Source organism: Anas platyrhynchos, chromosome 34 (assembly GCF_047663525.1).
Source record: "Anas platyrhynchos isolate ZD024472 breed Pekin duck chromosome 34, IASCAAS_PekinDuck_T2T, whole genome shotgun sequence".
Lineage (NCBI taxonomy): Eukaryota > Metazoa > Chordata > Aves > Anseriformes > Anatidae > Anas > Anas platyrhynchos.
This window is the reverse complement of record NC_092622.1, coordinates 2117422-2140924: the sequence shown is the minus strand read 5'-3', so window position 1 is coordinate 2140924 and position 23503 is coordinate 2117422. Positions and strand designations below refer to the sequence as shown.

Below are 23503 nucleotides of genomic sequence, written 5' to 3'. Positions count from 1 at the left end.
CACTTTGGGGGGGGCTCAGCCTTTGGGACGTGAGGGTTTTTTTTGGGGGGGGGCTTTCAGATCCCACAACATCAGTTTGGGGGAGGGCTCAGACCCCATAACACCATTTTTTTTTGGGGGGGGGCACTCTCAGACCCGACAACATCAGTTTGGGGAAGGTCTCAGATCCCCATAACATCTTTTTTTTTGGGGGGGGGCTCTCAGGCCCCCTGACATCCATTTGGGGGGGGGCTCAGACCCCATAACATCATTTTTTTGGGGGGGGCAGCTCTCAGACCCCATAACATCAGTTTGGGGGGGGGTTCAGACCCCATCACATCATTGCAGGGGGGCTCCGACCCCATATTTCTTTTTTGGGGGGGGGTCTCCTCAGGACAGGCGTCGCAGCCCATTGTACCGGGTGGCGATGTCCCCATCCCTGTCCCCCCCCCGTCCTGGGGCCGGGGACACCCCCTGCTCTGCCCCCCCCCCCCTTTTTCCCCCCCCCCCGTCCTGCGGTGAGCGCAGGCAGCTGGGCCGGGGGCTCCGCGGCCCTTCAAAGGGAGCGCCAATGGCTTCCATGTGTGCTGGGAGGGGACTGGGGGCACTGGGAGGGGACTGGGGGGCACTGGGGAGGGGGTCTGGGGAGGGGTAGTGCTGGGAACGAGTCACTGGGAGTACTGGGAATGGGACTGGGAGTACTAGGAAGGGGACTGGGGGCACTGGGAAGGGGAACCACTGGGAACATGGCACTGGGAGTACTGGGAATGGGGACTGGGAGCACTGGGAGGGCGACGGGGAGCACTGGAGGGCGACGGGGGAGCACTGGGAAGGGGACTGGGGGCACTGGGGAGGGTACTGGGAGCGCTGGGAAAGAGAACCACTGGGAACATGGCACTGGGAGTACTGGGAATGGGGACTGGGAGCACTGGGAGGGGGACTGGCAACACTGCAACTGGGGGCACTGGGAATGTGGCATTGGGAATATTAGGAATGGGAACTGGGAGCACTGGGGAGATGGACTGGGGGCACTGGGAAGGGGAACCAGTGGGAACATGGCACTGGGAGCACTGGGAATGGGGACTGGGGCACTGGGAGGGAGACTGGGGGCACTGGGAACTGGGGCCACCAACCAGGGGACATTTTGGGGGGGGGACATTGCCCCCATGCCCCCCCCCAACCCCCCCAAACCCCCAAACCCTTGCCCAGCCCCCAACCAGGGGACATTTTGGGGGGGGGGGACAGTGACCCCATGCCCCCACCCCCCTGTCCCCAATGTCCCCAAACCCCCAACCCTCGCCCAGCCACCATTTGGGGGGGGGGGGGGGGACAGTGACCCTGCGCCCCCCCCACTGTCCCCAACACCCCCAACCCTTGCTGGCCACCAACTGGGGACATTTGGGGGGGGGGACAGGGACCCTGCGCCCCCCACCCCACTGTCCCCAACGTCCCCAAGCCCCCAACCCTTGACCAGCCACCATTCTGGGGGGGGACAGGGACCCTGTGCCCCCACCCCAACACCCCCAAAACCCCCAACCCTTACTGGCCGCCAACCAGGTGACATTTTTTTTTTGGGGGGGGGGCCCACATTTCCCCCATACCCCCCCAACCCCCCCAAACCCCAACCCCTTCCCCAGCCACCAACCCAGTGCCCACCCAGGGTGCCAACGGTGCGCCCCCCCCCCCCCCCCAACTCCCCACCCAAATACCGGCCCCCCCCGTGCCCCCTCCATCCCCGTCCCCCCCCCATTTTGCCCTGCGCCCCCCCCTCGGGCCCCCGGATGTTTCTTTTGCGGTCAGAGGCCCCAAAATAGCGGCGGCCCCAGCGCGTGTGGGTGCGCCGGCCACGGCTGCCAGCGCCCGCGGGCTCCAGCCGGCCCCCGGGGGGGGACGGGGACTGGGGTGGGGGGGGGGTGGGGACACGTGGGGAGTCTCCGAGGGCTCGTATAGGGTTGAGCACCCCCCCGCGCCCCACTGGTTCGGGTCCCCCCCATTGGGTTTTTGGGGTTTTGGGGGTTTTTGGGGGTTTTGGGGGGTTTGGGGGGTTTTGGGGTTTGGGGGGGGGAAAGGGGGGGTTGGGGGTGTTTCTCTCGCCCTGGTTTGGTTGTGGGGGGGTTGTGGGGGGGTAAAGGGGGGTGGGGGAGGGGAATTTGGGGGGTGGGAAGGGGGTGCAGGGGGTTGTGAGGAGCTGAGGGGGCACGGAGGGAGCTGGGGGGATGTGGGGAGGGGGGGTTGTGGGGAGGGGGGGGCGATTTGGGGAGATGGGGGGGATTTGGGGGGGACCCAAGGGGACCTGGGGGGCTTGGGGGTCCCAGGGGGGGCTGGGGGATTTGGGGGGGGACCTGGGAGGGATCCAGGGGGACTTGGGGGGTCCAGGGTGTTTGGGGGTCCCAGGGGGACTTGGGGGCACCCGTGGGGCTTGGGGGTTCCCGGGGGGGGCTGGGGGATTTGGGGGGGACCCAGGGGGGCTTGGGGGGGGTCCAGGGTGTTTGGGGGTCCCAAGGGGACGGGGGGGCACCGAGGGGAGCTTGGGCAGACCCATGGGGGACCCAAAAGGGTTTTGGGAACGGGGGGGCTGTGGGAAGACCCGGAGAGACAACGGGGACATGGGGGGGTCCTGGGGGGGGTCCGAGGAGGGTCTGGGGGGGGGTCCCAGGGTTTGGGGTCCCCCAGGCCGCGGGGAAGCCGGGGGCAGAGGTTGCTGCGGGGCCGAGCGGTGCCCACGCCCCGGAGCTGCCTTTAATTAAGGGACTGATCCCAAGATACCAGGGATGGACCCCAAAATGCTGGGAACAGACCCCAAGATATCAGGGAGACCCCAAGGTGCTGGGGACAAACCCCAAGATGCTGGGGATGGACCCCAAGATATTAGGGACAGACCCCAAGATACCAGGGAGACCCCAAGATTGCAGGGATGGACCCCACAATGCCGGGGATGGACCCCAAGATAATGGGGACAAGACCCTGAGATGCTGGGGATGGACCCCAAGATATCAAGGACGGATCCTGAGGTACTGGGGATGGACCCCAAAATATCAAGGACGGACCCCAAAATATCAGGGACAGACCCCAAGATACCAGGGACAGACCCCAAGATAATGGGGACGGACCCCAAGATACAAGGGACAGACCCCAAAATAATGGGGACAAGACCCCAGGATACCGGGGATGGACCCCAAAATGCCGTGAACAGACCCCAAAACACCAGGGAGGGACCCCAAGACAATGGGGACGAGACCCCAGCAGGGCAGGGACAGACCCGCACATCCCAGATGGATTTTGGGGTCCGCGGTGTCCCCCCCCAGCCCCTGTCCCCGTCCTCCTGTCCCCCACGTGTCCCCTCGCCCCCCTGTGCCCCCCCCCGGTGCCCCCCCCGCCATGTGGCTCCCATTGCCCTGCGGTGCACCGCATCAAAGCAGCCGCGGGGGGGGCACCGGGGCCTGAGCCGCCCACCCCCCGCTGCCAGAGGACCCCCCCCAGGTTGCCCAGGGACCCCCCCAGGTTGCCCGGGACCCCCCCCAGGTCCTGCAGCCCCCTCCCCCTGTGACCCGCTGGGGGGCTCTGGGTTCCCCCCTGGCTGTCAAGGACCCCCCCTCATGCTAATCTTGTGCCCCCCCCAAGACCCCAAAACCCTTTTAACCCCCCCAATATGCCAAGGGACCCCCCCCCGGATGCCAAAGGACCCCCCCCAGGGTCCTAGCCCCCCCAAGATGCCAGGAACCCCCCAGAATGCCAGGACCCCCCCCCCAGGATGCCAAGAGACCCCTCCCAAGATGCCAAGGAACCCCCCCAGGGCCCTGCCCCCCCCCCCCCGATGCCAAGAGACCCCCCCCAATATGCCAGGGACCCCCCCAGAATGCCAGGGACCCCCCCCAGGATGCCACAGACCCCCCAAGGATGCCAAAAGCCCCCCCCCCAGGATGCCAGGGACCCCCCAGAATGCCAAGAGACCCCCCCCCAGGATGCAAACCCCCCCCCAAGATCCCAGGGTCCCCCCCCCAGGATACCAACCCCCCCCCAGCCCCCTGTGTCCCCCCAGCATCCCCCCCCCCCTAAACTTCTGCCACCTTGAGACCCCACAACCCCCGGGGTCCTCCCACGGGGACCCCCCCCAAGTTGCTTGGGACCCCCCCCTGTGCCCTACACCCCCCCCCTCCCCGTGTCCCCCCCCCGGCCATGCCCTGTCCCCGTCCCCGCGGCCTGGCTCCCTCCGCTCTGCATTTCTGCGGTTCCCAACCCAAAATTGCCGGGAGCCGCCCGGCGGCGCCCTGAGGCCTGCGGGGGGGGGGGGCGGGAGGGTGCGCGGGGACAATCCCGGGGGGTGGCCCCGGGGGGGGCCCCATAGGGACAATCCTGGGGTGGCCCCACGGGGAGGACCCTATGGGTGGCCCCAAAAGGGGGACGGGGACCTCAGGTCCCCCCCCCCCCCAGAGACACCCAGGGCCCCCCCCCCTTGTCTGCCAAACTGGTCCCAGTGCTCCCAGTTTCCCTCCTGGTGTCTCCGTACTGGGATGGGTGCCCGGCACGGCTGAGGTATTGCTGGTGGAGAATGGGGTCACCGGTGCTGACGGGGGGGGAATGGGGACGGGAAAAGGGGAAGGGGAAAAGGGGAAGGGGAAAAGAAAAAGGGTAGAGGGGAAAGGGAAAAAGGGAAAAAGGGGAAGAGGGAAGAGGGAAGAGGGAAAAGGGGAAAGAGGGGAGAGGGAAAGAGGGGAAAGGGGAAGAGGGAAAGGGGAAAGGGGAAAGAGAAAAAGGGGGAAAAAAAGGGAAAAAGAGAAAGAGAAAGGGGAAAGGAGAAAAAGGGGAAAGGGGAAAAGGGGAAAGAGAAAAAGGGGAAAAAAAAAGGGAAAAAGGGGAAAAAGGGAAAAAGGGGAAAGGGGAAAGGGGAAAAAAGGGGAAAGGGGAAAAAGGGGAAAAGAAAAGATATATACAATAAAAATAAGAAGAAAAGGAAATAAAAAGGGAAAAGAGAAGGGAAAAGGGAAGGGGAAGGGGAAGGGGAAGGGGAAGGGGAATGGGGAAGGGGAAAGGGGAGTGGTGGGTTGGGGCCAGGGGTGGGGATGGGGACAGGGATGGGGACAGGGATAGGGACAAGGGACAGGGACAGGGCCAGGGCTGGGGCCAGGGCCAGCGGCAGCCGCCAGGCGGCAGCAGAGACCCGCGGCCGGGGGGGGGCTCGGGGGGGGCTGGAGGGGGCGAGCACCAAATGCGCCACCGGGGGGCGCCGCGAGGGGGGAGCGGGGGGGAATGGGGGGGGATGCGGGGGAATGGGGTGATGGGGGGTAGTGGGGGGGTAATGGGGTTAATGGGGGGGTAATGGGGGAATGGGGGGGGTAATAGGGTAATAAGGGGGGTAATGGGATGGGGGTAATGGGATGAGGGTAATGGGATGGGGGTCATGGGGGGTAAATGGGGGGGTAATGGGGTAATAACGGGATGGAAGTAATGGGATGGGGGTAATGGGGGGTAATGGGGTGGGGGTAATGGGATGGGGGTAATGGGGGGATAATGGGGGGTAATAGGGTAATAATGGGAGGTAATGGGGGGGTAATGGGGTGGGGGTGCTGGGATGGGGGTAATGGGGGGTTAATGAGGGGGTAATGGGGTACTAATGGGGTTGGGATAATGGGGGGGACTAATGGGGTGGTCGTGGGTTGGGGGTAATGGGGTGGGGGTAATAGGGTGGGAGTAGTGGGGTGATCATTGGGAGGGTAATGGGGTGGGGATAATGGGATGAACATGTGGTGGGGGTTATGGGGTGGGGGTTATGGGATGATGGGGGAGAGGACAATAGGGAGGGGGTAATGGGGTGCTAATAGGGTGGGGGCATTAGTGAGCAGGGTAATGGGGAGCAGTGTAATAGGGTGGGGTTGATGGGGTGAGGGTAATAAGGTGGGGGTAATGGGGTGATCACAGACAGGACAGTAGGGAGGGGGTAACGGGGTGGGGGGTAATGAGGTGGGGGTAATGGGGTGGGGGTAAGTGGGGGGTAATGGGGCAGGGCCAATAGGGGTGAGGGGTTAATGGGGTGTTAATGGCGATGGGGAGGTGGGAATGGGGTGTGAATAGGGAGGGGGCAGTGGGGTGGTGGTAATGGGGGGGTGACAGGGTGCTAATGGGGGGGGAGTGGGGCCGCTGTCACGGTGAGGTTACTGCCCCTAATAATGGGGTGAGAGGAATGGGGGGGCTGCGGGGGCTCCCTGCCCTGTCCCCCAGGACGGCAGGATGGGGATTTGCCCCCCCCTTTAAGGGACAGGACAGGGATTTGCCCCCCCTTTTAGGGCCAGGATGGGGTTTTACCCCCTTTGTGGGGCCAGCCGGGCGGCAGGCGTGCCCGGCCAGCCCTTTGTCCCCAACCTTTGTCCCCTTTGGGGACAGTGCCAGGCCCCCACCCGCGCCCTGCGGGGTGCAGATAAGGCCCCAAAACCCTTCATCGGGGCCAGGCGGCGTCACCGACCCCGGGGACACCCTGGGGCGGTTTGGGGACAAACCCCGGCATTTGTCCCCTCCCCGGGACACCCAAAAAGGGGGGGGGAAACTGAGGCATGGCGTCCCCCAGTGCCACCAGTGAGGGGTGGGGGGACCCGTCCCCATATACAGCCGGGATATGGGACCAGGGAATGGAAGAAATGGGGTTGAGCCCCCTCTGTGTGTCCCCCCCCCAAATCTGCTGTGACTTCAAGGCCATGCTGGGGACAGAGGGGACAGAGGGGACAGAGGGGACGGAGGGCAGCCAGCCCAGGTCTTGCGAAATCCTTTTATTTTGCTATTTTTTCCTTTTAAACTCTGGGTTTGTAGGGGAAAAATTCGGCTTTGCCCCCACCAGAGGGGAAACTGAGGCAGGGCCGAGCTCGTGGTGCCACCAAGTCCCTGTCACCCCCCGCAAATCGTTTTTGGGGCAAAACCCCGCAGGTTTGTTAACAGGAACGGCTCCGTGCCAGGATTGGGGCCGGAGGATCATCCCAAAAAACCCTTTTGGGCCGTTTTGTTTTGTTTTGCCTCCCGGGGGGGGTTCTCCGGTCCTCGAGCCCCCCCCCTCCGGGCCGTGTTATTTTAATTCCTGGTGTGGAAAGCAAAAATAAAACGGTTCCGCTTGGAAGCGGGGCTGAGCTCACGGGGAGCGGCGGCAGAACTTTCCAGCTGCTGGACGAGGCAAAAAAAATTAAAAAAATATATTTTTTTTAAAAAAAAAGCACCAAAAAAAGGAGGTCAGAGGGAAGGCAGCGCGCAGGGGACAGCGAGGGGCTCGCCCCGGATGGCGGCGAGGTGACTTTGGGGCCTCCGAAATCGACTTTAAGGCCTCCGAAATCGGATTTGGGGTCTCCGAAATCCAATTTGGGGCCTTCGAAATTGATTTTGGGGCCTCCAAAATCGATTTTGGGGCCTCCAAAATCCCAAAGGCAGCAGCGGGGAAGGGGGCCCCGCGCCACGGCCAGCACCGGGCCGGCGTCACCGCCGCGGTCCCCGCCGCACATCAAAGGGCCAGCGCTGCTTTTGGGGTGGAATCCTGCCTTTTCCTGGCCGCTCTGAGGCGCTTTGATGCCGGGCCCAGGCCCTGGGAAGCAAAAAAAAGCAAAAAAAAAAAAAAAAAAGGAAATAAAACGTCAGCGCTCGCCCCGGCGCTGTCACCTTCCCTGCCCTTCTCCCGCCCGCCGGGGTGGCTGCGCGGCCATGTCCCGGCGGGGGCCGCGGTGCTCGGTGCTGATCAAAAACCTCGTTTTTTTAATAAACAATTTTTATTTTTATTGTTATTTTTATTTTTTATTTTGTTTTCTGTGCAAGTCCCCAGGTTCCCCCACCACACACTCCCCCGATGCCTTTTGGCCCAGGCCAGGGTTTCTCGTGCCAGAGGAGGGGACGCCGAGTCTGGGGTGCCGGCAAGTCCCGGTCACGACAGCCCTGGGCACGGTCACATATCGCAGCACGACTGAAGGACTCGCTGTCGTGACAGGGCTCTGGGGTTGTGTCATGATAGGGCTCTGGGGGTGTTTGTATCATGACAGGGCTCTGGGGTTGTGTCGTGACAGGGTTTTGGGGGTGTTTGTGTCATGACAGGGCTCCAGGGGTGTTAACATCATGACAGGGTTCTGGAGTTGTGTCGTGACAGGGCTCTAGGGGTGTTTGTGCCGTGACACAGCTCTGGGGGTGTTTGTGTCGTGACAAGGCTCTGGGGGAGTTAACATCATGACAGGGCTCTGGGGTCATGTCGCGATAGGGCTCTGGGGGTGTTAAGTGTGACCGGGTTCTGGGGGTGTTTATGTCGTGACAGGGCTCTAGGGGTCTTTGTGCTGTGACACAGCTCTGGGGGTGTTTGTGCTGTGACAGGCCTCTGGGGTCATGTCATGATAGGGCTCTGGGGGTGTTAACAGTGTGACTGGGTTCTGGGGTGTTTGTGTCGTGACAGGGCTTTGGGGTCATGTCATGACAGGGCTCTGGGGGTGTTAACAGTGTGACAGGGCTCTAAGGGTGTTTATGTCATGACATGGCTCTGGGGGTGTTTGTGTTGTGACACAGCTCTGGCGATGTTTGTGTCGTGACAGCTCTGGGGGTGTTTGTCACGACAGGGCTCTGGGGTGTGAACATCGTGACAGGGCTCTGCGGCTGTGTCGTGACAGGGCTGCGGGGCTGTTAACGTTGCGACACGGCCCCAAACAAACGAGGCGCGGTGCAGGATGGCGGCTGTCACCACAGCTCTGAGGTGGCTTTGCAGCGCGGTGACAAGAGGAAGGAGCTCCGGACAGGCCTACAGCACTGTCGCGACACGGCCCGCGATATTAAGGCGGCGGAGACCGCGGCGGGACCCCTTCGGGGCGCTACCGGGACCCGGGGGCCGCCGGCCGAGGGCACAGCGGCGGCCGCGGCCGGGGCGGAGCCAGCCCTAAAATGGCGGCTGTTCCGCCACCTTCCCTGCGCCGTCCCTCCAAGGGCGCAGCCAGGCCGCGCGCCCCGCCTCCCGACAGCACCCATTGGCCAGTTTGAGACCGTCCGCCTCTCCCATTGGCGCGCAGCCCAACGGCGGCCACCGCCTCCGAGCGCCGGTTGGCCGCGACGCCCGTCACTTTGCGAGCCCGCCTTCCCGGGCGGACGGAAACGAGGAGCCCATTGGCCGCGCGGCCCGCCCGTCACGCCCCCACCCCGCCTCCCTCACATCCCCCTTTTCCTATTGGCTGCCCCGCGCGCCCATCACACCGCCTCCCCCGCCGCTTCGGCCGCTCCCATACGGGGTCTCCCCGCGAGCCCGCGCGGCCTCCCATTGGCCAATCCCCCTCCCCTCTCCCCCCATTGGCCCCCTCCCTCCTCCCCCCCCCCGGGGCGTGGCGGCGGGGGCGGCGCGCGCGGCCTCCCTCCCCCCTCCCCCCCCGTTCCCCCTCCTCCCCCCCCCTTCCCCCACCCCGCCCTCCTCTCCGATTGGGCGGCGCCGCCGTCGCTCAACCACCCGCGGCGCCTCCCCATTGGCCGGGAGGGGCGGAGGGGGCGGGCGGCGGGGCCGGGGCCGCGGCGCGCGGCTCCCTCCCTCAGCAGCCCCTCGGCGGTCACCGGCGGGGTTAGGCCGCGGCCTGAGCGCGCCGGGCGCGCACCGCCCCCCCCCCCCCCACCAGCTCCCCGCCCCCCCCCCCCACCATGAGCGGTAAGGACGGGACCCGGGAGAGCAGAGGAGGGGGGTGTGGGGGTGGGGGGGGTGCCGGGAGGGGGGCTCCGAGCTTCGCTTCCCCCGCCCAGCCCCGCTCGGAGGGGCCAAGAGGCGGCCCCGCCCCGCGGCCGGGCCCTCCGTTGAGGCCGGCCCCGTTGAGGCCGGGCCTCGGCTCAGCTCGGAGGCCTCCGGGAGGGCGTGGGGGGGGGGGGGGGACACGCACGGGGACACCCCCTTTCGGGGGGGGGAGGGACCTGGGTGGGGAGGGGAGGGGAGGAGGAAAGGGGGGGGAAAAGGGGGGAGAATGGGGTGGGGGGGGGAAAAAAAGGGGGTTGGGGGGGCAAGGGGGGGAGAATTGGGGAAGGGGGGAATGGGGAGGGGGTAAAAGGGGGGTTGGGGGGGTAAAAAGGGGGTTGGGGGGGTAAAAAGGGGGTTGGGGGGGGTAATAGGGTCGAGGGGGTAAGGGGGTTTTGGGGGGGTAAAAGGGGGTCGGGGGGGTAAAAAGGGGGGTAGGGGGGGTAATAGGATCGGGGGGGTAAAAGGGGGGTTTGGGGGGGGTAATAGGGTCGAGGGGGTAATGGGGGTTTGGGGGGGTAAAAGGGGGGTTTGGGGGGGTAATAGGGTCGGGGGGTTAAAGGGGGTTTGGGGGGGCTATGGGGGTAGTGGGGGGGGCAGGAATGGGGGTCCCGGGGTTTCGGGGGGAAATAGGGAGGGGGTAAGAGGGGTTAGGGGAAGGGGGGGGCAACGGGGAGGGGGTAAGGGGTTAGGGGGCTCAGAGGGGGTCCGGGGGGCAGAAGGGGTCGGGGGGGGTAATGGAGGCAGCGGGGGGGGGGGCAGCAATAGGAGAGCCGGGGTTGGGGGGAGGCAGTAGGGAGGGGGCAATAGGGGCTGGGAGAAGGGGGGGGGGCAACGGGGGGAGAGGCAGCGGGGTCCGGGGGGGGCAGAGAAGGGGTCGGGGGGGGGCAGTGGGGGCAGCGAAGGGGGGGGAAGAAAGGAGGATCCCGGGGTCCGGGGGGGTAACAGGGAGGGGGCGCTGGGGTTCGGGAAATAGGGGGGGCACCGGGGTTTGGGGGGTGGGCAGGGGGGTTCCGGGGGGGCAGGGGGGTTCCTGGAAGGGGGGGGGGAACAGCGGTGGTTTGGGTTTTTGATGCGAGGGGGGGGGCTGAGGAAGAGGACACCGGGGTTTGGGGGCGTGGGCGCTGGGGTTTGGGGGGGGCACAGACAGCGGGAAGGGGGCGATTGCGTGGGGGGGGGGGGATTTTTAACCGGGGGGGGGGGCGAAATCTCCTCGGGAAGGGGCGAGGCACGGGGGGGGGTCGTTGTGTAGGAGGGCGCAGGCAGCGAGGGTTTTGTTGCGGGGGGGGGGGGGGGGGGGGGATATTACGAAGCCTTACGGCGTGGGGGGGGGTGCGGGGGGGGGGGATCCTGGCCGAGGAGGCTCCCGGAGGATCCCCGGGGGTTGGAGCTGCCCGGGGGAATCCCGGGGGTGGATCCCGGGGGTGGATCCCGGGGGGGGTGGGGGGCGGGGGGCGGGCTCCCGGTCAACGGGGAAGGGAAAGGGGAGGCCCGGGGCGGCCCGGGGGGGGGGCAGGGAGTGCCGCGAGCCGGGGGGGGGGGAGGAGCCGGAGCCTGGAGCTGGGCTGGGGCCACCGCCTCTTCCTCCTCCTCCTCCTCCTCCTCCTCCTGCCCCGCTCTTGGCAGCACCCACGCCCCCTCCCTTTTTTTCCCCGTGCCCCCCCCCCCAAATCCCCGCTGCCCAGCCATGTTTCTGACTCCCCTTTTCGCCCCCCCCCCGCGCAGACCAGGAGAGCCCCGATGAGATGGCAGCGGTGAAGCCCGAGAAGGGCGAAGGCGACGGCAGCAGCGACGGCAGCACGGCCGGCGCCGAGGGCCAGGTGAGCTCCAGACCCCCAAAAACACCCCCAAATCCCCCCCCCAATGCTCCCAGTGCACGCCAGGGCCCCGCCAGCGGGGCGGTTCCCCGGGGGGGGGGCGGAGGAGCCGCCTCCTGGCTCCCTCCCTCTCCTCCCGCGGGGTTTTGCTCTGTGGGTTCAGGCTGTCCCTGCCTGACAGCCCGCTGCTGCCTGGCAGTTGTATTTTTCCGCCTGTGGGTGGGTTTTCTCAGGAAGGAGTGTTTATCTTTTCCAAGCACGCTCCTCCCTCCCTTCTCTTTCTTTTTTTTTTTTTTCCCATTTATTTATTTATTTTATATATTTTTTTTTATTTTCGGCCTGCCCACGGCGCCGCCTCCTCCCCCTTAACTCCTCCTCCTCCTCCTCTCTCCTCTTCTCTCCTCCTTCCTCCTCTCTCTCTCCTCCTCCTCCTCTCCCTCCCAGGAGTCGCAGCCCTCCCCGCTGGCCCTGCTGGCCGCCACCTGCAGCAGGATCGAGTCCCCCAACGAAAACTCCAACAGCTCCCAGGGCCAGCAGGGGGGGAGCAGCGAGCTGGACCTGACGGCCGCCGCCGCCCAGATCGCCCAGTCGGCTAACGGCTGGCAGATCATTTCGGCCGGCTCCAGCACCCCCACCTCCAAGGAACAAGGCAGCAACGGCAGCAACGGCGGCGGGGACGCCTCCAAAAGCCGGCCGGTGAGCACAGGGCCCTACGTGGTGACGGCCGCCTCCAACCTGCAGAACCAGCAGGTGCTGACGGGGCTGCCGGGCGTCATCCCCAACATCCAGTACCAGGTCATCCCCCAATTCCAGACCATCGACGGGCAGCAGCTGCAGTTCGCCACCACCCCGACGCAGGTGAACGTGCAGCAAGATGCCTCCGGGCAGCTCCAAATCATCCCCGGCACCAACCAGCAGATCATCACGAGCCGAGCGGGCACGGGCAACCTGATTGCCATGCCCAACCTGCTGCAGCAAGCCGTCCCCATCCAGGGCGTGGGGCTGACCAACAACACCCTCTCGGGGCAAACCCAATACGTGGCCAACGTCCCCGTGGCCCTCAACGGCAACATCACCCTGCTGCCCGTCAACAGCGTGGCCGCCAGCCTGGCCCCCACCTCGCAGACCGTCACCCTGAGCGGTTCGGGCTCTCCGGACAGCAGCTCGCAGCCGGCCACTTCGGGCACCGCCAGCAGCTCGGCCAACGGGGCCACGTCCCACGCCAGCTCCGGCTCTTTTTTCACCACGGCCAACAGTTATTCGGCCACCACCACCACCAGCAACGTGGGCATCATGAATTTTTCCACCGGTTCCACCGTCCAGGCGCAGCAGCAGCAGCAGCAGCAACAGCAGCAGCAGCCTCAGCGGGCCAGCAGCGTGCCCAGCTCGGACTCCCTGCAGAGCCCGGTTTCGGGGGTGGCGTTGCAGCCGGGGCAGCAGAAGGAAGGCGAGCAGAGCCAGCAGCAACAGCAGCAACAACAACAACAACAACAGATCCTGATCCAACCGCAGCTGGTCCAAGGGGGGCAGACGATCCAAACCCTGCAGACCGCCCCGCTCTCCGGCCAGCCCTTCGCCACCCAGGCCATCTCGCAGGACGCCCTGCAGAACCTGCAGCTCCAAGCCGTCCCCAATTCGGGGCCCATCATCATCCGCACCCCCACGGTGGGGCCCAACGGGCAGGTGAGCTGGCAAACCATCCAGCTCCAAAACCTGCAGGTGCAGAACCCCCAGGCGCAGACAATCACCTTGGCCCCCATGCAGGGAGTTTCTCTGGGCCAGACGGGCAGCACCAGCACCACCCTCACCCCCATCGCCTCCCTCCCCAGCGGCACCGTCACGGTCAACGCCGCCCAGCTCTCCTCCGTGCCCGGCCTCCAGACTATTAACCTCAGTGCCTTGGGAGCCTCCGGGATCCAGGTTCACCAGCTGCCGGGGTTGCCCCTGGCCATCGCCAACGCCGCCGGTAAGTGCCGCCGGAGCCCCCAGGGGGGGATAAAACGGGAGGAGAAACCTCACGGGGTCACCCGGGCTGGAGCTGGGCAAGCGGCTCAGGGCTCGTGGTGGCCCCTAGGAGGGGAGCAGCGAGGCTGTGCTGGTGGCTTGGTGCTGAAAGTGATGGTTAGGGGTAGAATTAGGGTTTTTTTGGGGCTGAGCAGGTGCAAAGAGAGCCCAGGAGGTGGCTGCGAGTGGGGAAGGAGAGGAAAGGGGAGGAACTTTTTGAGGGGAGGAGCGGTGGGGGCTGGTGCAAAGCCCCGACACCCCCCCGGGGGTGTGGAAAACACCCCGGGGAGGGCAGGGGGCGTGGGGCTGGGCTGCACGGAGACCCCAGCCCTGTAGGACACGGGGAGAGGCAGCGAGTTCAGCCCCCACTGCCCTCCCCCAAGAAAAAAAAACACAGCCAGGCCCTGGGGAGTTCCCTCGAGCTCTGCAGCTTTATATTTAGCCCCCAGCTGGGCACCGGGGCAGGACGGCGCCTTCCCCTGCCCCCCCCTGCTCCCCCCACTCCCCCAAAGGCTCTCCCCCCCACCCCAGCCCCCACAGCTGCCACCTGGGAGCACCAAAACGGGGCCGAAACCGCTCCCGAAACGGCTCTGCTTGCTCCTCTGCCAGGCAGGTTTCATTTTTAAGCTCCTTTTCCTGCTTTTTGTTTTATTTTTTCCCCCCCCCTGCCCCGTTCTGGCTGCTCCCAGCCAAGAGCACCAGAGCCCGGCTCTCTGCGGCGTTATTCCATGAGCTGGGGGCGAGCCCCACGTCCCCGAGCCTCACCACAGCACCTCGAGCTCTGTCCCTTTTTAGGGGGGGCTCGTTTTTTTGCCCCCCACCCATTTTTCCGGGGTCCCGAGGGCGCCGTGCGGGCTCCGAGCACCTCCTGCCTGCTGTGGTTGTGGCTGAGCCTGGCTCTGCCCCCGGGGGTGGAGCAGGGAGGATCGAGACCACCCACCCCAGCTCCCCGCCGCCTCCTCTTCCTCCTCCTCCTCCTCCTCTTCCTCTTTTATTTTTTTGCTCGTTTGGGGTTTTCCGTGCTCCCGGGGGGCTGCAGACCTTTTGGGTCCCTTTTGGTGACCCCTTAAACTGATCCCTGGTGGCATTTTAAGGGAGCAGCTTCCTTCAACCCCTCGCCTGCTGGTCAAATGTCCCCAAATTTGCCGTGCTCGGCCTCGGACGGGGTTTTTAGGAGCAACCTTTGTCTTGTGGGGGCGAGGCAGCGCTCGGTGTTGTGCGTGGAATTAGCCCGGTGCCGGTAATTAGCCCGTGGCGTCCTGCTCGAGCCGCCGCCTCCTCCTCGGCGCTCGCTGGGCTGTGAACTGGGAGGTGCTGGGAGTTAACTGGGAGCTTGGCGGCCCTACTGGGACGGCATCCGGCCCGACAGGCCCCACAGCCGGCTCAGCATGCCGGGGAGGGGACGGCCCCGCTGGCCTCGTCCCAAAATCCCGCGTGGTGCCACCGTGGTGCTGCCTCTCCCCGAGCCCAGCGGGTACGGGGACGGCATTGGGGTGAAAAAAGGAGGTTTGGGGTGGAAAAAGGAGGTTTTGGGTGCTGGGGGAGCGCTGGGTGCTGCGATACTCGGGTGCCTGCCCTCTGTAGGGTCACCCCGGTGCCAGGAAGGGGACGCTGTGTGTCCTGCGTGGCTCTGTGGGGTGGGGGAGCCTCGGAGAAGCTTGTGGTGCCGCGGTTTCTCTTCCCCTTTCGAGCTGGTTGTAGGGGAGGAGGAGCAGAGGGAGTTCTCGGTGTCCTCGAGCCGGGTGGCTCGACCCCATATCCCGCTCCCTGCCCTTCTCCAGCCCCCGGCATTGCCCCCACAGCTCCGGGGCCTTCCCTGGCCCCGCTGTGCGCTGGGCAAGGAGCCCTCATCCGAGGTCCTGGCCTCGTGTCCAGCAGCTGAGCCCTCGGGGGGGGCTTCTCCAGCCCGGGGAGGGTCCCTCGGCCACGTGGCTCCTTCGGGGACGTGGAGAGCAAGGTTTTGGGGTCGCTCTGTGCTGGCAATGCTGCTGTGGCACCATGTTATCCCACTTCCAACCCTGGTCTGGTGGGTGAAGACCCAAGCAGGCGGCTGTCCCCACACCTCGCACGGATCCTGCTTGTCCCCAGGGCACTGGGGGACAACCTGGGACCCCGAGGGACAACCTGGGACCCCGAGGGACCGGCCCCACTGCGGTGAGCTCCCCACCAAGCCCCGAATCTCGCCCACCCCGGGGCCTTTTGGCAGGAGCAGCCCCGTTCCCAGGCTCTGTCCGGCGCTTGGATGGGGGCTCGTGGCTGAATCCCAGCATCAAACCCCACAAGGACACCCCTGGGAAAGGAAAAAACCCCACAAGGACACCTTTGGGAAAGGAAACAGCCTGGATGAAGGATGTAACCCCACAAAACCCGGCTGCCAAACACAGCCCCGCTCCCAGGCCGTGCCTCTGTGCTCCCGGGGCCGTTGGCAGGCAGCGGGGCTGCCACAGAGACCCCATTGTCCCCCGATTGTCCCCGTTTGCAGCTTTGTGGCAGGGCCTGGCTGAGCTGAGCCATCCCCAGGGCATGGGGGAGAATCAGGACCCATCCCGAGCCAGCAAGCCCGGGCAGGATCTGTCCTCGGGGCGCTGGGATTGTTGTTTTTTTTTTTTCACTCCCCCCCCCCCGGTGACGTCAACGTCAGAAAATAATTCAGTTGTGAAATTTCCTCCTCCAAACCCAAACCCGAAGCTCCCTCCTGGCTTCCTGGGCTCTGTCCTCGCCCCCATAGCGAGCAGGGCCGGAGGGGGGGGGGCACACGGGACCTGTTGGGGGGGGGTCCTCAGCCCTGTCGCGATATCCCACGGGGCTGCTACCCTTCTGGGGGGCTCCTTCCCCCTCTAAAGCTGCTGTCGGCACAGCGAGGGGCTCGGGGGTGGCTGTGTGGGGCAGCCCTGCTCTTCCTCTTCCTCCTCCTCCTCCTCCTCCTCCTCCTCCTCCTCCTCCTCCTCCTCCTCCTCCTCCTCCTCCCCGCGGTGGTGGGACTGGGAGCGTGCTGGGGCGGTGCTGGTTGGACTGGTTGGGTGCTGCGCACCGGGCGCCCTGCCAGGGAGCTTCCCCGCCCAGCTTGGGGCTGGCTCACGGCACTGCCCTCGTCCTCCTCTTCCTCTTATCCTCATCCTCCCCTTCCTCTTACCCTCGTCCTCCTCTTCTTTTATCCTCATCCTCCCCTTTTTCACCCTCTCCTCCCCTTTTCACCTCGCAGCCACTCCGAGGAGCCCAAATTTCATCTCCCCATGCCAGGAGGGTCTCAGGGAGCAGCTATCACTTCGTCCTGGCTCCTTTACAGCCCCCCAGCTCCCCGGTCTGTTTTTTGGGGCCTCTCCTTGTCCCCTGGCACGGGCACAAATCCCCCGTTGTGGCTCGGAGGCTGGGGTGAGAGGAGGAACCCGGAGGCTCAGGAGCGGGGATTTCCCCTCTCTGCAGCCTCTTTGGGTGTGCCCCGTTCCCCCTCACGCATCACTGAGGACGTTTTTCCTTCCCTTTACCCCACCCGCTCTGTTTTGGTGCCGTTTGGTGCAGGATTTGCCGTGCCACGGGGTGAGGCGCTCCGGCAGGGCCACCCCTTGGGCACCGGGGTCCCGGCTTTGGCAGGATCAGCGGCAAAACCCCAATTTGGTGGCAGCTCCGGGGGGAAATTGGGAGCTCGGAGAGGCTGCGTGGTTGGGTTTGCAGCGTGACAAAGGTGCTTGGGGGCTGCTGGGGGACAGGAGGTGACAGCGGGCTGAGCCAGCAGCTCCGTGCCCGGGGTGTTCCTACGAGGAAGCGTCACCGTGACGCACAGAAACTGCCTCCAATTAAAGGTGGTGCAAAACTCACCCCCTGGCTTCACAGCTCGCTAAATCCAGAGCCTGGCACGGCCACTCGGGGTGCTTCAGCCTGGCCCGGGACCTCCCGGTGTCCCCAAATTTGTCCCCAAATTTGTTTGTTGTTTCCACGAGCGGCTCCCGCTGCAGCCCAGCTCCTTTCCCAAATCAGCCGGGAGATGAAAGGAGAGAAAAACTCAAAGGAGATAAAAAAACGAGGGGCCTGCCTCTGAAAACACGCTCGGTTCCGTCTCGTTGCCTTCCCTCCGTCTGGAGGATGGTGCTGGGGTGTTTTGGGGAGGTCAGGCTCTGCCCGAAAAACCTCCGAAGGAGAGGAGGAGAAACCGGGGAGGGCTGCGAGCCCCGGCCTTCAGCCTAAAGCTGCCTCTGGAAACTTCACGGTGCGCCTGGGAGATGGCTTCTGGGCTGGGGGGGGGATTTATCCCCCCAAAAAGCTGGTTTCTGGGGCGTGGGGGGGATATTTTCCCACCCCAGAAGCTGTTTTTTGGTGCCTGGTGGCGATTTAGCCCTTCCTGGAAGCTGGTTTCTGATGTGTCGTGGTGATTTACCCTCCCCAGGAGCTGTTTCTTGGTGCCTGGTGGTGATTTTACCCCCCCAGAAGCTGGTTTCTGGTGTGTCGTTGTAATTTTTGACCCCTGGGAGCTGGTTTCTTGTGCATGGGGGTGATTTTACCTCCCCAGAAGCTGTTTTCTGCTGTGTGGTGGTGATTTTTGACCTCCTGGGACCTGGTTCCTGGTGCCTGGTGGCGATGTATCCCCCCAAAAGCTGGTTCCTGGTGCATGGGGGTGATTTCCCCCCCAAAAGCTGGTTCCTGGTGCATGGGGGTGATTTCCCCCCCCCCCTTTCCTCTCGGCAGTGCTGCAGCTGCCCAGGCTGCAGCATTTACACAAGACCCCATTTTCCCCCAGCTCCTCCCTCCTCCTGTCCCCCTCCCGGGGTCACCCGGGGTGGCTCCGAATCCTCCCTCCCCGTGCCCGCGGGGGCATTTCTCCCCCCCTTCCCCTTTGCTAAATAAAAACCACTCAACCCCAGCGGATTTTTCCCTCCGACGAGCGGCCAGAAGACAAGCAGCACCTTGTCTCGGGGACGTGGCAAGCAAAAAAAAACCACAGCAGGGCAGCCACAGGAGCAAAACAGGGACAGCCCCTCGCAGGCAAGTCCCTCCTGGCCCAGGGTTTTGGGGTTTTCACCCTCACCCCCCCCCCGGCTCCTGCTCCTCATCTATTTTCTCAGAGCTTCATCGACCCGAGCGTGGACCGGGGCCTTGGCAGCCCCCAGAAAAGCTTAGAAATCATCGATATTAGTGGAGATAATAAACATAAATTATCCGTCTGGCCAAGTTTTCTCCTGAAGCTGCAATGTTCCGGAGGTTTCATCGCGTCCCGATCCGTGAAGAATGGAGCGCGTGCGTCCGGGATCCGTCTCCTCCTGCCTTAATTTATTTCCACCCTAATTAGATGCCAGCCATAGATTACCAGGAGGAAGGCTCCGGCTTTTTCCCCTCCAGCAGACGATAAAACGCTGCGTGGGCTTCAGCCTGATGGAAGCTGGAAGCGGATCCGAGGTTCCCGTGCTGGATTCTCCCCCTCTGTGTTTTTTTTTTTTTTTTGGGGGGGTGCCGTGTGTCTCCCCCCTTCCTTTTGGCAGCAGCTCTCCCAGGACGGTTTGTGTGCGATGGGAAATCTCCGAGCTGGTGGCTACAAAATTATCTGGAGGCTTGGAAAGGTTGAAAATAAAACCAAACCCCAGCTCTGGGCAGAGCTCTTCTCCCCCCCTGGATAAGTGCAGGTGCTGGCTGTGAGCATCGCAGCCGCTCGGCTGCTCTCAGCTCTGTTTTTTTGGGTGGTTTTTCTTCTTTTTGGAGCCTCCCCAGGGCACCACTGACACCTGCTGGTAAGGGAGCTCGGCCCCGAACCTCGCCGGGCTGTGAAATTCCCTTTGGGGTGCAGGAAGGGCCCCCGTGTGCCACCTCCTGCCCGTGGCACGCTGCCTGGAAAAAAAAAAAACAACAAAAAATAGGGTTTTGGAGCAAATTTTGCAGCTGAAGGCACTGCAGAGAGGAGCTGGAGCTGATCCTCGCCCCTGCCCCGTGTGGGGTGAATTGGGGCGCTGCCACGTCCCCGATGTCCCCAGCAGCTTCTCGGTGACAAACCCGTCCCCGCACGGCTCCGTGCAGCCCCAGCGGGGTTTTTTTTGGGGGAAGGACCAGCCCTGATGGCATCGGGAGAGGATTTGGGGGCAGAGGAGCAGAGCACGGCTCCGTCTGCTCCGGGGAACGAGGCCACACGTGTCCCCGCACGTGTCCTAGCTCGGCCCCGGCACCACCGATCTCCACCCCGGATGCTGCACGCAGGAAATTTGGGAGGAAAGAGGCGAATTTGGAACAAACCGAGGATGCTCCGGCTTGGCTGGCGGCGTCTTCTCGGCCCTAAATCTGCCGCCAGCCCGCTCGGCATATGTTAATTGCTGCTGAAAAGAGATTACTCAGCCCGCCGGCCCCGCGCCCGCGTGAAGACAATCAAGCAGCGGAGCTTGAAGGGAAATAAAACCCCGGCGAAGTGCGCGTGGGGCTGGGGGGGGGAGCAATTAAGACGCCAGCAGAAGCCATAAAACGGTGATGAAAACTGATGGGCTTCGAAACTTCCCCCCCTTTTACCCCCCCCATCCCCAGCACGGGTGGTTTATGGCTCCGCGGCTCCGAGGGGTTTTTTTTTCTAATTGGGAATTGCTCCCCGAGAGGATTTTTCAGCTTTTTCTCTGTCTTATTTGTAATCCCAGCAATTAACGGGGCGCGTGCCGGCCCCGTCTGAGCTGCTGGGAGCTGCTGAGGGCCAATTTATTCATCGCTGCATTTTTGGGGGGGATTTTGGGGGGGCTCACGTCTTCTCCGGGTGTTTGCTCCCCTCGCTTGTTGCTTTCCTCGGGTTTAACGCAGGGAGGTGTCGGGGAAGGGCGAGCCGGCTCGCCCAGCCCACAAATCGAGGGGAAAAGAGGCGATTTAGGGGAAAAACAAAAAGAGAAGGCGCATCCCGGAGCTGTCTGCGGGGAGAGGAGCGGGCGAGCGGCCCCGGCTGGGGAAGGTGAGGACGGGAGGTGATGAAATTTGGGTGCAGGAGGCAGCGATGCCCTTGGTGTTGTTCAGCCCCTCGCGTTATCGCTGCCCAGCTGGTTGGCACTGCCGGGTTTACATTTTTTTGTGTTTTCTTTCTTTTTTTCTGAGCTCAGGGAAGCGAAATAGCTGAAATATTTGGCAGGTGGCGGCTGTGGCCGTGCTGGGAACCTGGCTCCTGCCTCGGGCGGGCACGGGGAGGGTGCAGGGGGGACGCTGGGATTCCCAGAGCTCAAATCCCACGGGAATTTCCAACCTCCCCCCTGCTCCTTCAAGCCACCAAGGCGAAGGGGATGAACCTCCGGGCTCCGAGGCTGCTGCGGGGAGGATTTGAAGGTTTTGGGGACGTGCCCGGAGCCCTGTAAGCTCTCTCCTTCCCCGCAGGTGACCACAGCGCCCAGCTGGGCCTCCACGGAGCCAGCGGGGACGGGCTGGGCGACGACAGCGCGGCGGTGGAGGAAGGGGAAACCAGCCCCGACCCCCAGCCCCAGCAGGGCCGCAAGGTGCGGAGGGAAGCCTGCACCTGCCCCTACTGCAAGGACAGCGAGGGAAGGTAAGGGGGGGGCACATTTAGGGCTTTAGGGACGGGTCTCGGGGGTGCAGGGTGAATCCTGGTCACCCAGGGGTGCGTGGCACGGCTGCTCCCCTTCGTTTGGGATGGTTTTTTTGGAGAATCACGGAGTTGTAGGGGTTGGAAGGGACCTCGAGAGCTCCTCGGGACCAACCCCCTGCCCAAGCAGTTCCCTCCAGCAGGCTGCCCAGGGAGGCCTCCAGACGGGCCCTGAAGATCTCCAGAGAAGGAGCCCCCCAGCCCCCCTGGGCAGCCTGTCCCAGCGCTCCGGCACCCTCTCTGTGAAGAATTTCTTTCGCCTGTTGGTGCGGAACTGCCTGGGCTCCATTTTGTGGCCGTTGCCTCTTGTCCTGTCCCCACAGACCTCTGCAAAGAGCTTGGCCAAATCCCTCTGTCCCCCACCCCTCAGGTATTTACACACATTGAGGAGACCCCCCTCAGTCTTCTCTTCCCAAGGCCGAACAGCCCCAGGTCTCAGCCTCTCCTCCCAGGGGAGATGCTCCAGGCCCCGTCCCACCTTCGTGGCCTCCTCAGGACCCTTCCCAGACCATCCCAGTCCTTTTTTTTTCCATCAGTGACGGTAACGGGGAAGCACAAACCCCGATGACCCTTCCCAGGCCATCCCAGTCCTTTTTTTCCAGCTGTGATGGGAACGGGGAGGGCACAAACCCTGATATTCGGTCTCGTTTGGTACCGTTCTAACCCCTCGGCCTCTTCCAGGAGCTCCGGAGACCCGGGGAAAAAAAAGCAGCACATCTGCCACATCCCGGGCTGCGGCAAGGTGTACGGCAAGACCTCGCACCTGAGGGCTCACCTGCGGTGGCACACGGGCGAGCGCCCCTTCATCTGCACCTGGATCCTCTGCGGGAAGCGCTTCACCCGCTCCGACGAGCTGCAGCGGCACAAGCGCACGCACACGGGTAGGGCACCCAAAACGGGGGCTACACCCCCCCACATCCCCTCCCTAAACGGGGTTTTTAGGGGGACAGAACCCTGGAACACCCCTTTATGATCCTTTTTTTGTCTCCTGGTTTGTAGGGGAGAAGAAATTCGCCTGCCCGGAGTGCCCCAAGCGCTTCATGCGCAGCGACCACCTCTCCAAGCACATCAAGACCCACCAGAACAAGAAGGGCGGCGCGGCCAACAGCGTGGCCATCAACGTGGCCAACGTCGCCGCCACCGCCGTCCCCCTGGACGCTGGGGGGGCCGCCGAAGGCAACGGGGGGGCCACCCCCTCGGCCCTCATCGCCACCAACATGGTAGCCATGGAAGCCATCTGCCCCGAGGGCATCGCCCGCCTGGCCAGCAGCGGCATCAACGTCATGCAAGTGGCCGACCTCCAATCCATCAACATCAGCGGCAACGGCTTCTGAAACGCCCCCCTCCCTGCCCCCCACCCCCCCCAAAAAGCCACCGGTGGCACCGCGGGGGACACGGAGGAGCCGGCGGCGGCGACGACGCGCTCAGCACGGGGTTGGGGGACACCCAAAATGTGCCCCCCCCCACCCCTCTCCCCTCCTCCCCGGCATCGCAGCCCGCCGTGAGCTGGCCGAACTCTCCGGGGCCCGGTGACCACGCGCGAAGGCCAGAGCTTATATATATATATTTTTTAATTTTCGGCTTGATCCTCTTATTATTATTATTTTTCCTCCCCCCCCCCGCCCTCCTTTCCCCTCCTTCCCCTCCCCGAGGTTGTCCGTCCCCCCCCCGTAGCTAGCCTTCGATGCCATCATGCCTTTGGTAAAAAAAAAAAAAGCATCCGATCGTTGGAATACATTTTTAGCAAAAGAAAAGACACAAAAAAAAACCACAAAAAAAGCAAAAAAAAGAAAAAAAAAAAGAGGGAGAAAAGAAAAAAAAAAGGAAAGAAAAAAAAAAAGATTCTATATTATTATTATATATATAAAAATATAAAATGTCTTCGTTTTGAGAGAGGAGAGGTTTTGCTGCGACCATGGCTTGGTCCCTTTGATGCCTTATCTCGGAGCAGGTTGCCCCCCCCCTAATCCCCCCCCGGGGACGGGGCCCAGCCCCCCCCCCCGGTTCCTTGCTGTAACCCGGAAAAAAAAAGAAAAAAAACAACAAAAAAAAAATCACAACCAACCCCAAGTCTTTTTTTGTACGCTTTGCTTTTAGGTTCTTTGATTTCTTTGTAATTATTTGGGTGAGGTTTTGCTTTTTTTTTTTTTCTTCCCCCCCCCCGCCCCCCTGCCCCTCCTTCCCTGGAAGTTGTGATTTTTGGGTTGTGCCCGAGAAACCCCTTTTTCCCCCCTTTTTTTTGTTTTATCCGGAATTGTAAATTTTGTGCAGGTTCACTCGAGCTGTCAGAGAGGGGCTGGGACCCAGGAAGGGGCTGGGGGGGGGGGACGGACACGGGCTGGGGGGGCCCTCGGCGACCTGAGGAATGCATTTTTTTGCAATCCTCAGTCCCAGGAATGCCGATAACCCCCCCAAATCCGTGCCGGGGGGGGGGGGGTTTCCTCCCCCCTTCCA

General features: G+C 63.7%; 1 protein-coding gene across 2 annotated transcripts; it reads left to right on the top strand.

Annotated features, from left to right (window-relative positions):
* The first annotated feature begins 9585 nt into the window (after positions 1–9585).
* On the top strand, positions 9586–22905 carry SP1 (Sp1 transcription factor). Of its 2 annotated transcripts, XM_072031936.1 has the most exons (7): positions 9586–9607; positions 11411–11505; positions 11947–12198; positions 12316–13468; positions 20824–20992; positions 21731–21930; positions 22049–22905. In XM_072031936.1, the coding sequence occupies exons 1-7, from the start codon at positions 9601–9603 to the stop codon at positions 22381–22383; spliced, it is 2211 nt and encodes a 736-aa protein (XP_071888037.1). In that variant the 5' UTR covers positions 9586–9600; the 3' UTR covers positions 22384–22905. The 2 variants fall into 2 exon arrangements, with proteins under 2 accessions (XP_071888037.1, XP_071888036.1); XM_072031935.1 differs by having other exon boundaries at positions 11947–13468.
* The last annotated feature ends 598 nt before the right edge of the window (positions 22906–23503 follow it).